Consider the following 15210-nt stretch of genomic DNA (forward strand, 5'->3'; position numbering starts at 1 on the left):
TACTTAGAAGATGGCTTAAATAAATATTACATAGATTTCTCTAAGCATGCTTGAAAAAGTTAATTTTTTAGTAGAATCTATGATATCCTGACCTCAAGCTCTGGCTAAGCTGACTGGAAGCTTGCACGACTGCACGTTATATTCTGATCAAATGCATAGATTCTGAACGGAGTTGTTAGAGTCAACATGAAAATTTGCTTTGCAAACGCTAAAGCAACATTCATGGAATGTGACAAGGCAAGTCCAGCTTATAGTCTTTTACTATAACTCTTTAAGCATGTACAATTTTCAGGGGTCCCAAATAGATTATATTCCTCTAAGGATGATATGCAGAACTATGAATTTCCAAGTACAGAAAATGGATTTACCCCCATTAGGATTATAAGATTGCGATTTGACCTGTTGAGGTTGAGCTAACAGCAATACCTTCTCCTCTGGCATACCCATATCGTCTGATATATGATTGGATTCTTTCTATCCTTTCTTCCTCACCAAAAACAAATCTTTCATTGCTACCGCGGATATGCAAATCTCTGTAGCTTTATGCTCCCGCATATTGTTCTCCTTTTGACTATGTATTAGAGAGCAAGACAAAGACATATTATCTCTTACAGTAGCTTTTTACTCTACCTATATCTTGACCCTGTAGCATATTTTGTGAAGAAGTTTCTGCTGAGCATCTTTGCTATATGACTGATGGCCAGCATGTAAGCATATTAGTTCTTCAGTTAGATTGCTTTAGTATAATGTTCCTGTTATCCATATGCTAGCAGATTAAACACAAGTCTTTTCAGTAACTCAGTGGCCCTTTCTTTAGGTTTTTGGTTTTTGTGGGAGCAAAGAGTGCCTCCAGTCCAACCATTGTTGAGTTAATGCCAGGGTCACGTCGACTTTTTTTATTGGACATTCTTCACTCGCTTGTCAAATCAGTTGGTCAAGTCGGTAAATCAAATCACAATTCGGTTTCTTTTCGGGATGTACAAATTTGCATTCAAGACCCTAAATTTTCGGGTGGAATCTGATCATATTTTTGGATCGAGTAGAATATTGACAAATGAGAGTATGATGTTAAATTGAGGAAAAGGGACATGTTTTGTAGCCATGGACTTATTATTCATACAATCATACTTCATACTAAAATTTGTATTAATATAAGTAGGATGATAAACGCTTAGAGAGGATCACAAAAAATTACCTTGAGATGATTTTCTAAGATCTGTTCGCGTTGTGTCTTAACCATACAACTCTTTCCGTAGAAATAGACTGCAATTTAAATTACACATTAGGAAACCTTAATTATTGTACGATGAGAACGCGCTGAATATCCATACATATGTCCATAAGGTGCTTCGTAACATCATTATCAACATTAGAAATATAAAAGAAAACAAGCCAGTTACAAAAATATAATTTGACCAATACATCTCCACTTTCAGAGAAGTATCAGTTTGGTAAACTGAAGGGTAAGAGAAATTAAATGAACTTGAATCTGTGTAGTGCCCTAGTGTGTACCTGGCAGCAGTAGATTCAAAACAATAAAACAGGAAGAGTCTAAAACACTGTTTATAACTGTAGTGTTAGATCAGAGATAACCAACCCAAATCCATTGTTCTGTGTCTTGGTTGTATTCATCATAAGAAAAAACCTTCAAAACATAAATTCATCACCACAAGATAAGATCTACAGTCCATGTCGGAACATGTCAACAGAAGTTTTACACAAACAAATGCTATCACAAACCAAAAACATACTATGTCTTGTATGCAACGGGTGTATTTTTCATACTTGACAAACTTGACTTTACTTGTTAAATACAATTGTACCTGTAGTATACAAGTCTCTGTGACAATAAAAACAGAAACTTGGAGGGTTGGGGCGTTCGAGTCTAGGTAACATAAGCTTTATTCAGTGCACAGTTGCTACAAACACCATTATCTGTTATTATATAAAGAATTTGAAAGATGCTCGCAAATATGATGAGGAAAACTAAACAGAAAGAAATTTGGGCCAATTATCAATCTATTCCAAACTCCAAGATCGATTCAACGCCAATGGATTTGAATTACAGTGCATAATTGTCAAAATTCCTAAAAAACAGTAGTGCTTCATTACAGTAAAACCCTACTAGCAGGGCTTGCACTTGCCCACATTCTTGCTCAATTTTGATGTACAACTATGGAAGGGACTTTGAAAATGATGTAAGTAGCTGCCATACCATTGATATTCCAACACACGATGTCAAGACACGCTGCACTTTAGGTCTTCCCTGGCTCCTCGGTTCAAATTAAACACATGATATAAGCTCAAATTCTAGCAGAGCTCTTGGCCTCCTCCTGTATCATGTACTCTTTCTTCATTTCTTCCAGAACAGAGTCATTGGTACTGCAAATTTGGTAACAATAAGTTAGATATTTAGCTGTCATTTAAGATAATATATCAGAAAGATAGTTTGCTGATCATTTTTACTAACACAACTAAAGGACACCAGAATTACTTCTTGAAATCATTACAAAAAAAAAGTTCCCAATACCACAACAATACAACACAGCAGCACGGGAGATTATTCCGCATAAGCAAGGGGCTGAACCTTCAAACAACAGAATTAACAGCTTTTAATATACATGAAAATATAGCTTAACTATTTTATTTTTTTTTACAAAAGTGAATACAATTTTCCAATCCTTATTAAGAATACAATCTATTTGTTTCGATGAAAATCTACTGTGTAGGACATCACAAGCCCATCATAACCTTGAGCTTCACCATTGTTTTATTTTTTTATTTATCTTATTTTCTGAAAGTATATAGCATTACAAAGAGAGAAAGATAAACAGCTTAAGCTTATGTACAGTGACATACAGGTACCTGCTGCAAACAAAATAATGATCCATACTAGATTGTTATACAATGTACCTTCTGGCACTAGAAATAGTAATGCTAGATTCCTCATAGTGCTTATTTCCTTTCAATTTAGGAATAAGTAATAAAAATAAGTATAGTGTCAAGTGCCACTCATAACTGATTGCCAATGGAACCACCCCCACATTTCAACCTTAATCCTACATTTCAAACGCCACAAGAATAACTTTGGTGGAACAACATTGCACTCCACTCATCACAAAGTGCCAATGAGAGTATGAGAAAATATTAGAGGACAGAAGAGAAATGATGATTCCAAACTCTACATGACATAAACTACAATGACTTGCAACAACAATAATCCTTCTTGGAAAAAAATAATAATAATTTTTAAAAAAAAAATAGTTAAGCTTTTGTGGTTTTTCATGCCAAGAAATGTTTTAGGAGCTTTGCCTTCCAGTATTACTCCCTCTGTTTTTAAATACTTGCTCCACATCTCCATGCGCGGAGTTTTAGGAGATATTAGAGATAGTAATAAAATATGGAGGTAGTGGGGTTGGTGGAAGAATAAAAAATTATAGAAAGCAAAAGTAGTGGAGAGAATTGGAGGAGAGAGAATATATGTTGGGACCACTAGGTGAGAGAAATTGATTAAATATTGTAAAAGCTTTCCAAATAAGGAAATGGAGCAAGTATTTAAAAACGGCCGCAAATGGAAAGTGGAGCAAGTACTTAAAAACGGAGGGAGGATAAGATAGGAAATCCAACAAGAAATATTTCTTAATAAAGTTGAACATAAAATTTTTTTAAAAAAAAAATCATAAAAATATAAAATAAAATAAAAACACTTTTATCAAGCCACCAGCACATCGAATCATTACCCTCAAGATCTTAAGACTATATATTCTTACCAAGCATTAACAAATCTTGAAAAAGGAAACTTCTTCCTTAAGAAGATCACTTGAACAGCTTCAATAAATGAGCATTTAACGATGAGTCTTCAGAACAAATTTCATGACATAATTAAACCCCAAACCACTCATTATTTCAAACAGTTGAAGACTTGAAAAGACAAAACCCTTCTAATATGGATTTCCAAATGCCTACTCTTGCAAAGGAAAGACCGTCTTGCTCCCCCACCCTGGAATCATCTTCCACCTTAGCCTCTCTACATCATATTAAATTTTACTGACATTTGTACGTAAAGCCCATTTCCCTTTGCAAACTTTCAAGGCCACTTAGCCTTCAGAGCAATATACATGGTACTGAAAGGCATAAGATCAAGACGACCAAAATGCTTGGGGTGACACACATCTTCCCACCTAACCCAATGAAAGACATTTACGTAGTATTTTAATCTTTGATAGCCAGTGGAGTATCACTCTAGCATCCTTTGGCTTTAAGCCTTTAACACATACTTGCCGGAATACCATACATGGATAAAAAAATAAAACAGCACACAGCATAATATGTAATCAACAACGTTAATCAACCAAACAGGTTTACATGATGGAGCAGAGCCCCAACTAAAAGCTAACATAGGAAGATGAAAAAATGTCTACTCCGCAGCCAAATAAATCAGCCAAAGTCTCGAAATTAAGAACTTCGCAACTCAAGCCAAACATTGCTTCCAAAAAGAAAAAGAGTCCGTCTCAAATTATATCGTAAAGCGTGCAATAATAGAAAATAAGAGCAATGAATACTTGAGAAAGGTTAGCTGTGATGCATATGCCTTCGAGATGACATAACTCAATAACCGTGCAATTAGTTTACACAAAGGTTTCTTTACAAGAATGCTATCAGTCATGCTTAGCCTATAGGGTTGTCAACCTCTAACACACTCAATCACATGGCATGGATGTAAATATCTAAACTTAAGCCTCCAAAATTTGTTACATTTAAGACTACCGACTTCAACTTTGACTTTACAACCATTACTTAACAGACAAGCATCATAAACTGAGTGCACTTACTATTGATGAAGGCAATTATTCAATTCCTCTGCTTGTTGCCTACACTTCCAAACAACGGATAGAGTCCTTCCATAAGCACATTCAGCATACTTTGAAGTAAAAAGATCACATTCTTTTAGTGCCTTTGCCTTCATTTTGCTGCGTAAAGCTGGAAGTTAGGTTAACATAAAATTAGCAAAGTCAAAAAAAATTGACAGTGAAGACAAATTACATAAGTCCATGAATCCTACATAGTTAACCGGACATAGGGATACAATGTCTACCTGTACCTAATCCTTGGAACAAAGACTACAAATGTGCGAGGAAAGCACGCAACAAAATCAAAACAAAAAATTATATCACAAGGTCACTAATGCAAGGGGCATCTAGGCTAGAGTTAAATGAGAGACACCCCGCTTACGCAACCGTTTCTCTCATTTCTGCCTGAGTCTATGCAGATTGCAGGGGCTGTATCTACTACTTGCTCAGTTGCAATTGTGGCGACCAAATTATAGGACAATACCCACATGGTAAACATCTAATTCAGGCTTTTTTACTACATTTTTCTAAAATACAAGCTGCATTTCTCATTACATTAATCTGAAATTTCTTTTGATTTCATTTCTTTAAACTTGAAATCATACAATCTTCTTACCAAACCTAAAATCACAGCTTTTTATCTCCCACTTAATCTACCAACTGCTTTAAACTCGGCCTTCTAAACCTAAACCTAAACCTAAACCTAAACCAACAATTAACCCCCAATGCGGAATCATAAAAATTGATAGCTTACAGTAAGAAATTAAGAGAAACATGCAAAAATTAAGCAAATCAAAATATAAAAATGAAATTCCTTAGCACCCAGATAACTATAATAAATGTAATCTTCAATTAAAACACTACAATTTTCACCTATTATCCAAAAAACAAGGGGATAAACAGGAAAAACAGGGGATAATTAGGGTTTAAGAAAGTGCAATTAAAGGTTTATACAATTCTCTCACCTTCTTCAACCTTCTTCTTGACATGATTTTCTCTGGCTTCTTGGAGAATACCCATTTGACTGGTCAAAATTTCCAGCAAAAAAATTGCAACCTTTTGATCGAATCAATGACGTTTTGATGTTGGGTTTGTGGATGGATTGTTGAAGAGAGATGCAACCAAAATTTGATTAGTAAAAGTCAGAAACTCAAAAATGGTTGAACCACAGCGTTTTGCTTTCTGTGTTTATTTTTTCTGTAGTGTTGGCCTGTTGGGCCTGGCTCTTTGGCTATCGGCTGGTTCCCTCATTTAGGCCCGTTCACTTCAGTTTATTTTTGGTAAATTGAAATTATTTTTACTGAAACAAAATTATATTTGCTGAACTTAAATTAATTAAACTGAACTGAAATTATTTTTACTGATTTTCTATTATAATTCTTCTTTAAGAAAACTGAATTTTACTGAACTGAACTTATTTTTACTGAACTAAAATTATTTTTACTGAACTAAAATTAATTTTATTGAACTGAATTTATTTTTACTGAACTGAAATTATTTTTACTTAATATTGTTTCGTATTTTTTTTAAGCTGAAGTGAATAGAGCCTAAGCGAATAAAACTAAATGACAATTTTTCCTTTAATAATAAAGGATGAACCTACCTCTTTCAATAAATATAAAAAAAAATTAAAAAAAAAAGGGGATAAACCTACCTGACTAGTCTTCCCGTGGCTTTATGAAATTATGATAGCATGCACTTACCTAAAATTGTTAGGGGCCCAAATTTAAGTAATAAGGTAAGATATCATTATAATCTTCTTTTTTAATTATTATTTTATTATTATTGTTATTATTATTATTAACAAAACCTATAAAGTCAATCAATTTACAAGAAATTATAATTAGTGGGGAACCGAGATACAATTTGGGCCCCTAACAATCTAGCTATAGTGAGTCCGATCCTTGTGAAGATGTGAGCAACTGCATGAGCACTAATATCCTGAAACCTAGCGAACGCCTGAACCCTTTTTAGCAACACAACCGCATTCTTCTCTAATTCCCCCACTAAAGATAATGAGAAAGGAAGAAACCCATAGCAATAGCCCTGCAACGCGTCCCATACTTGTCCCGCTTCCGCTGAGCCGTAATCGACACAACATGATCAGGAACGAAGTCAGAAAATCCTAATTGTGTCAAAGGAGAAGATCACGTCAAGTCAACACATACATTAAGGCCTCTGTCCTAGGAATAAAGCAACATATCCGCTGGTCGAAGAGTTCCATCGTTTCCTCCAAAAAACCCAACGTTAACCTCTTTCGAGCATAATTCCCCAACCGGAAACAAATATCAACAAGGGTATCACGAACAACATTATGTCGATGTTTAATACCCACCATCCCAACACATGACACAGCATGATCCCAAAAATATCTCCATCGAAAACTCCTGAGCATTATTATTATTATTTTTTATTATTTTTTTTTTAAGTTAGGGCACGGCGTAGAATTTCTAATAGTTGAGGGGTTTATATTGTAGGAAAAAACACTTTAATAATCCCAACTATTGTCGATTTACTTTTAATAATCCCAACTAAGGTTTATTTTTTAACAATCCTAACTATATGTGCCCTTAATTTTCCTCCAACAGTCCCAAAAACCGGTTACCTGCTAAAAGGGTAATTTTTTTATTATTTTTTTTACAACGCCACATGTTAGCACATGATTGACCTAATATTTAAAAAAAATAAACAAAACCCATTCCAGCCACCCCCAGCCCACCGGAAATCGCCAACCAAACCCCAGCCAATCGGGAAACAGGCCGACCAACCCTCAAAACCACCCAGCCACCTCCCTCTACCCCGAAAATGGTCGACAGGTCCTCCCAACCCCCAAAACCACCCAGCCACAACACCCTAACACCACACCGCTAAACCCACCTAAACTCGCTGGAAAATAGCCACACTTCCCCACTAACCACCGAAACCAGCCGATTTCAGCTTTACGACCCTTGGTGACCTATCCTCGACCCCCAAAACCATCTTCCCAGCCACCCCGATTCCCAAAACCACCAAGTCCAACGAAAGTCCATCATAGTGGATGGGTAGGTGGTTTCGGGGGTCGGGATTGGGCTAGCTAGGATTGTTGAGGTTAGGTCGGCGATGTCCGGTGGGTAAGGGTGGTGGTCGTTGAGTTTCCGCCAGCGATGTTAGGCAGTCAGCTAAGATTTTGCGGTGGAGAAGGTGGTTGGGAATTTTTGGGCTTTTTTTGTTTATAATTTTTAATTTTTTTTTTTTTAAATTTGGACCAATCACGTGTTGACACGTGTCATGGTACCTGTTATAAGAGGTTGTTGATTATTTGTTGACCGGTTGGGACTGTTGGAGGAAAACTAAGGGCATAGTTAGGATTGTTAAAAAATAAACCTTAGTTGGGATTGTTAGAAGTAAATCGGTAGTTGAGATTAATAAAGTGTATTTTTCCTACATTGTACTCGGTAGAATTTTTCCTATTTTTATTTTAGCAATACGAGTTCATAACCATTATAAAAGTGAAAAACTAAATATTGTAGCTTATGAATAGTAATTTCTGGTGCTATTACATAGATGCCCTTATAATTAATGAATTGCCCAAATTGCCCTTGCTTAATCAATTGCCTTTTGTGATAGTTGTAATTGAGAGAGGGCCCCTTGCTTCTAGACCGACTCCCCTCTCTCTGTTTTCATCTCATAAGGAAAGGGTCAGAGCATTTGATTAAGCAAGGAGATAGAAACCTAGAGAGAGAAAAATTCAGCAACTCAAGACCACCGATCATTAATAAGTGGTTTATTTGACCACTTATTGTGTAAATTTAAACCCGATTTTGCGTTCATTTCCCCTCTTTCTAACCCAATTTTGAATGAAAATGTTTTGTCTCGGCTTTCCCCCTCTTGGTTTGTGTTTGTCCATGTTTTGCAGGTCTATGGACTCAATTGGGCAGGCTTTCGGTGCATGAATCGTGTTTAAGACAAGAGGATTGAAGATTAGAGAGGGCGCTCCAGGGGAGCGGGCGTGCACATCTCTTGGAGCGGGCGCTCCTTGACTCTAGCTACATTCTGCCCAAGTTCAAGTGATGTTAGGAGCGGGCGTGCATCATGTGAGGAGCGGGCGCTCCTCCTTGACTCTTTCAAATCTGATCCTTCATTGAAGCATTCCGGAGAGGGCGTGCAGCCGAAAAGAGCGGGGCTCCTCATTGTGGAGCGGGCGCTCCTCGCTGGGAATCCGTTTTCTTTTGACGGTTTTCCCTATGTGTTTCGGGGAGTATAAATACTTCCCCTTTAGCTCATTTAGAGGGAGAGTACAGTAGCCTAGTTTTCAGAAACCTGTCTTAGTTTGAAACATTCCTTAGGATTAATTTAGCTTAGTTTTCATCAAATCAAATCATTGTATTAGTGAAATTCAAGAATTACTCTCAAAGTTTGGCAATTTGTATTCAACATTTGAAGCTTCAATTAGTAATTTCTCCAACCTTTTTCCATTTAATTTCAGATTTTATTTGGTATTTGCATGTTATTTAAATCTTCTTAGTTCTTGGTAGTTTGTTATTGGATGATAGTTATTTCAATTGTTAACCACTTTTCCCCAATTATTGAAGTATTTAGAACCCTAATTCCTGATTGCATGTTGATAAACATGAGTTGTGAGTAGTCTTCTTGCTAGGGGTTGGATGAAGCTCGACCTTTTGGGTTAACTATGCAAATGTGGGAGAAGCATTGATGTTTGTATTGCAATTAAATTGATTATATGAGATTGCTTGTTAGTTCCTCATGATAAGTTTAGCTACCCTTGACTTAGGAGCTTGATAGTATGATATGCCTACACTAGTGGAAAAAAGCCTATCCGTAATGGGCAAAAACATCTCATCCGTAACGGGCAATGACCGTTACGTATGCGGCCGTTACGGATAGCAAATGTTATTTGTAACGGGCACTTATCCGTTACAAATAAGTTGTTATTCGTAACGGGCAAACAAGTGCCCGTTACAAATCACGGGGTTATTCGTAACGGACATTTGAAATGCTCGTTACGAATAACCCCGTTATTTGTAACGGGCATCCAAATGTCCGTTACGAATAACCCTGTTATTGTAACGGGCATCCAAATGTCCGTTACGAATAACCCCGTTATTCGTAACAGAACATAGTTTGCCCGTTACGAATACTTATTTATTTGTAACGGGCCTAAAATCTGTCCGTTACAAATAGTGTGTGATCTAATTAAAAAAAATCCAGCAAATGATGGATTGCTTTGCACACTATTTTATCAATTAATAATGAGAGATATTTATATTTTATACAAATATAGTATAAATTAATATACAATCAACTAATATCTTGCAAACTTACAAATTGACTTAACACATCCTACCAAACCGGCATTGTTCATTTATCCAACTATAAACATTCAGAATTATAGCAAAACAAAATTGGAAACTCAGAACGACATCTCTTAGACAATGGCATTGGCAACACTAGCAATCCTTGGCCACAAATCGGCATACTCCTTTGCAATGGGACCAGTAATAGCAGATCCTGAAACATAGAGAGATATGGATTAAGACGGGGATATATAAACAATTATATTGTAATAAGCAATAAGCAGATAAGTAAACTTCATATACAGTAAAATTGTTGGCATAATAAGCTTTTTATGTTTTGTTTGTTCAGAACACACCCACAGAGGTGAAGAAGTTTCTAATGCTTTACATCTCAGACAAATGTTATAAACATATACACTGAAATGCAGCCATGTCAAAATAACAGAGAGTTCACACCTAAACACATCAACTCATCAGATGCTAGTCTCAAAACATGTGAGAAATGTTCTGCGGCAACACTAGTCAATAGACTTTTTTTCAGTTAACAAAAACAGAAAAGGGTTGATTGTATACAAGTCGAAAGCTATAAGAAGCAACTTGTACAACATTAATTCACAAGATTGTGTTGTGTTTTGGATCATAAATCAACAAAGCAGGAAATGGGATGTAGGGTGCAAAAGGTTCCATTGATAAATGGCAAGGGAAATCTTTGTAACAAAATTTTGATGACAAGGGAAGTTTACTTCACCTACCTACCCAGTCCCCTTACTTAAGATTTTTTTTTTTGTTTTGAACCATTACATAAGCTGATATGCATGTTACACATTCCATATAAATTCAAGTAAATTCAGGTTTCATGGAAATTGAACAGTCTACCAAAATGCCATGAAATTCTAAGCTACCATGTCAAACTACTCCCGAAATAACAAAGGCTCAAATATAGTCACAAAGATCCCCCATAATATTCAAAGTTGGTGCAATCACATAACTTTCATTTCACCCTTGGGGTTGACAATTACTCCAGCATTATCTGTAATAGAAACAAACACAATTGATTGTCAGCAAAAGGTAAAATTCAATTAAAAAAGATTTTTAAAAAGCAAATCAATGCATTCAAGAAATTTGATTTACATGAACAGGAACATCTAAAATTCATCGAGTCCCATAGGAAATAATGCCAATCAAACCCCTTTAGTGCTAAAAACATTCCTCAAACCAAAAAATTCAATATAATACTACTATACTTCTATGCAGTGCAAGGATTAACATCGGTTATATGGGTATTCAATGCATCAGTAAATGAGATAGAATACGTCGGCCTTTGCTGCACCTGCCTTCAATTGAAAAAGATCATAATAGTGCTTCATGCCACTATCTACCAGAATCCGAAGTTCAACATCGGTTATATGGGTATTCAATGTCGCAATTCTGTTTATTCTGCTCCTCAACCCAATGTCCATACTCCATCTCAAAAGCAACAATCCCTAAAAAGAAAAAAAAACAATAATTAAAGAATGCATAAGTCTCATGTTTTAAAATTAAAGTAAGCTTAATAGGTATGCACTAAAAATAACTCCATATTGGTAAATCCGGATGAATGCATAGGATCTAGTAACGGAGATAGGAAATGAGATCAAGAGACAATTTGGAGTCACAAGTTCCCAATAGTCTGAATCTTTTTTCTTTTTTTTTTTTTTGGCAGCAATATAGTCTGACTTTACTTCAGTATAGTTTCATAGTCTATCTCAATATCAATTAAAAATAAAAGGCTATACTCAGCACTCTGCTTACAACTTTCAAATGACTTAAATTGATCTTGTTTGTAAATAGATTGCTGATATATCAAGCTATGCAACTGTAGAATTCTACATTTCAAAATAAGAAGGCTTTTATTCAAAAGACTCTTGACTGGTCTGTTTTAATTTATTAAACCTTACTCCACTTAGCAGTTTTTTAATTTTTTAAATGATTGAATGAGCAATACGTGCATTCTTAAAATAATGACTTAATTTGCAGCTATATATTACACAAACAACTAATTGAATTAGCAGTTTATCAAAAGACAGAAATTTTAAGTAGAAGAATGCTAGAAGCAGACATATTGGAAGGCAAACCTGAATTATAGTGGCAGAGAAAGGAAGCGGGTCAATATCATTGCTTACAAGCGTACCCTAGAATCAACCATTTAAGGATGTGTTTAGCATTTTGATTAAAGATGCAGTCTTTAGGAAACACATCTATAATAGATAAGAAGGGCAATGAGAATTATGTCAATTATCATCATACCTGTTATCTCACTCGTTCAAGCTCTTGCTCCATTTGCATCGATTTTGAATGGCTCAACTCTAATTGCTGAATATAGACCTATAAATAACAAAGTTCCAAGAAGAATTAGATCAGCAGAAACAAGTACCATAACTCATTAAACTTGTAACACTTCTCTTCCCACCTTTTTCCGCATACGACTTTTGCGAGCAGCCTCACAATTTTGTGCAATACGTCTTTGTACCTAAAAAAAGGTAGACAAGCAAAGAAATTTTCATAATACCGGAGAAGAAAATGCACATCAGCATCAAAATCATTTGTCTGGCAAAACACTCATTTTAGTGTCCAATCCATAAGACTAAGTGAGGCTTCGCCTTAAAGCCAATTGGCAACAGATAAAGTGACTTCCTAGAAGTGGAAAATGGTACTTTGCTCTTTTTCCCAATGTGGAACAGCACCCAAGTGCATATATGGGTTTCAATTTGCAACAACTTAAATCAAGTATATGCTCTTTTTCACAAGTATATTTGCATTAACTTAAATCAAGCGTTTACATTATTATTCTAAGGTGCTGCTAATTTTATAGGTTCTAAGTTCTAACTATAACGCTTAGTCTTCTCACCTTGGCCACAAACAAGTTTGTGCACCACTGTGCAATATCATCGCTTGTTTCAGGCAATTCATGCATCAAATGCCGCTTAACTTGAACTTTTACCTGCAACATAGAGTAGCTAGCACATCAGCATCAAGAAAGTCTCAAAAGGCACTAATAACACATCATAGCAAACAAAAGAAAGGGGGAATACCAAAATCAGCAATTTTTACTATATTAGCTAGATTTATTTTACTATGCTTCTCTTACTATAAGGACAGATCGACTGCTACTTACCACAGAAGATTTGCCCTTTAATAAAGTTAGCAATGAAGGTGGGGAATTATCTCTTGCTACAGTGAAGGTAACATCATATACTGCTGGAACAAATGAGCGCAAATGTTTTACAGCCAGAATTGGACCCTGAAAACACCCAGATGGATACATCATACATCAGTATACATCATTAGAAGGTAGTTCAAACCACATAGTTCAAACCACATAAAAACTCCAAATGGCAATACAAATAAAAAGGGAGTTAGCCCCCAAGGGAACACATACTCTGTAAAGAACATATGTACATCATAGTGAACTTTATACTTATTAAGATCAGTTAATCAAATTTCAAAAGAAAAACAAAAAAAAATATATATTCCATAAAACTTCAAATAAAGATCAAATTGTACTGGCTAAAATGATAATTGTTGAGTAAAATTGGCAGAAACTAAAGCAAGTCAAGCAATTAAGATCAAATTTGACACTATCAAATCAATAATTACAAAAAAAAAATAATGTAAATTAGCATATAATAAGCTGGAAACAAGATCAAATTCAGCATTTTACAACATTGCAGCATCAAATTTGAGAAATTAACAAGGCCAAACAAAATGATAATATACAGAAATTAAAACAGAAGTAAGAAACAAAAAAACGTACCGGATTTTAACGGGACTAATACTGCCGGCGGCGAGTGATGCCGGTGATAAGATCTTGGCCGCATTTTGCAAATGATTTTAGATTATCGACAACCGAAGCAACTGGGTCCATTTAGAAAACCCTAACCCTAAAATAATAGGATTTGAAGAGTGGATCGTGAGTAAAAATGGAGTAATTTTTCGAACAATATTACATAAATTAAACCCAAAAAAATCAAGGCATTTAACCTGAATAATTGGACCAAAACGCAAAGCTAAAGAACCCAGAAACCCTATCATCAAATTTCTGATTTTTGAATCAATAATTGATTCAAGTTTGTTGTTGTTGTTGTATTTGGTTCAAATTGACGACGGTGGCGACGGTGGTTGTGGGCAATCGATGCTTGCTCCGGATCTAACCCCAACCAGAAGTTGACGACGCTTCTTCGCCTTTTCAGGCGCAGACAATGTCTCGTCGGCCTCGATCTCCCTAATGTTCTTGATCAAATCACTCTTGAGTTTTAGCTATTGACAATTTTTGGTTTGAGTAGAGAGAGTGAGTGATTTGAGGAGAGAGAAAGAGCAGATGAGTGAGGAAGAAAAGAGATGCGGAAAGAGAGAGTGGCATGAGGAGAGAGAAAGAGAAGAGGAGTGAGGAAGAAATGCGGCTGGGGGAAGTGGGAACAGATCGAACATTTAACCCTAGAGAGTTATTTACTTGTAACGGGCTTTATATTTGTCCGTTACAACTAATAACTATCCGTAACGGACATTTATTTGCCCGTTACAATTATTAATTGTTCGTAACGGACATTTGTTTGCCCGTTACGAATAAGTTTTTTGTAACGATCAAATATTTTGCCCGTTACAATTACTCTTTTTGTAACGGATTTTATCATGCCTGTTACAAATAGGGTGTTACAAATGACAATTTTTCCACTAGTGCTAATTTGACATGGAAGTGTAAATTGAGTATGTCATTACTTATTGTAATTTGATTATGTATCATCTATTGCTAAACTAATGAGGAATCTAAGTTTAGTAGTGTGAGTTGTTTTCTAATTGCATGAGGTTGATTTTACATATAGTCCTTGCTATATCTTGTCTATTTTACTCCTCGTATACCTAATTGCCTTGGTTGAGTGGATCTCATTCCCTAGTATCTTTAATTTATTGATTTAGAACCATAGTTTTTTTGTCTTCTTGACGAACCCCAATTCACCAATTGACTTCGAATTAGCTTAAGTGTAAAGATCTTTGGCAACCATATCCCGTTCCTTGTGGACCGAACTCTT

At 35.6% G+C, this 15210-nt stretch overlaps 1 protein-coding gene and 1 long non-coding RNA gene across 3 annotated transcripts; both read right to left on the reverse strand.

Moving 5' to 3' along the window:
* Positions 1-1878: 1878 nt before the first annotated feature.
* LOC110724823 (uncharacterized protein DDB_G0275933-like) lies at positions 1879-6028 on the reverse strand. The gene is made up of 3 exons (XM_021904299.1): positions 5816-6028; positions 4833-4980; positions 1879-2382 (listed from the first exon to the last, which is right to left on the reverse strand). Exons 1-3 carry the CDS (start codon positions 5868-5870, stop codon positions 2304-2306), a joined length of 282 nt encoding a protein of 93 aa, XP_021759991.1. The 5' UTR covers positions 5871-6028; the 3' UTR covers positions 1879-2303.
* Positions 6029-10062: 4034 nt separating this feature from the next.
* Positions 10063-14634, reverse strand: LOC110724824. Of its 2 annotated transcripts, none has more exons than XR_002512068.1 (9): positions 14165-14634; positions 13938-14064; positions 13299-13424; positions 13032-13124; positions 12594-12653; positions 12431-12508; positions 12259-12315; positions 11475-11628; positions 10063-11174 (listed from the first exon to the last, which is right to left on the reverse strand). It is a non-coding gene; the product is annotated as an uncharacterized LOC110724824 (long non-coding RNA). The 2 variants fall into 2 exon arrangements; XR_002512069.1 differs by having other exon boundaries at positions 11458-11628.
* Positions 14635-15210: the final 576 nt, after the last annotated feature.

The sequence above is a fragment of the Chenopodium quinoa genome, unplaced genomic scaffold, assembly GCF_001683475.1.
Source record: "Chenopodium quinoa cultivar QQ74 unplaced genomic scaffold, ASM168347v1, whole genome shotgun sequence".
In the NCBI taxonomy this organism is placed as follows: Eukaryota; Viridiplantae; Streptophyta; class Magnoliopsida; order Caryophyllales; family Amaranthaceae; genus Chenopodium; species Chenopodium quinoa.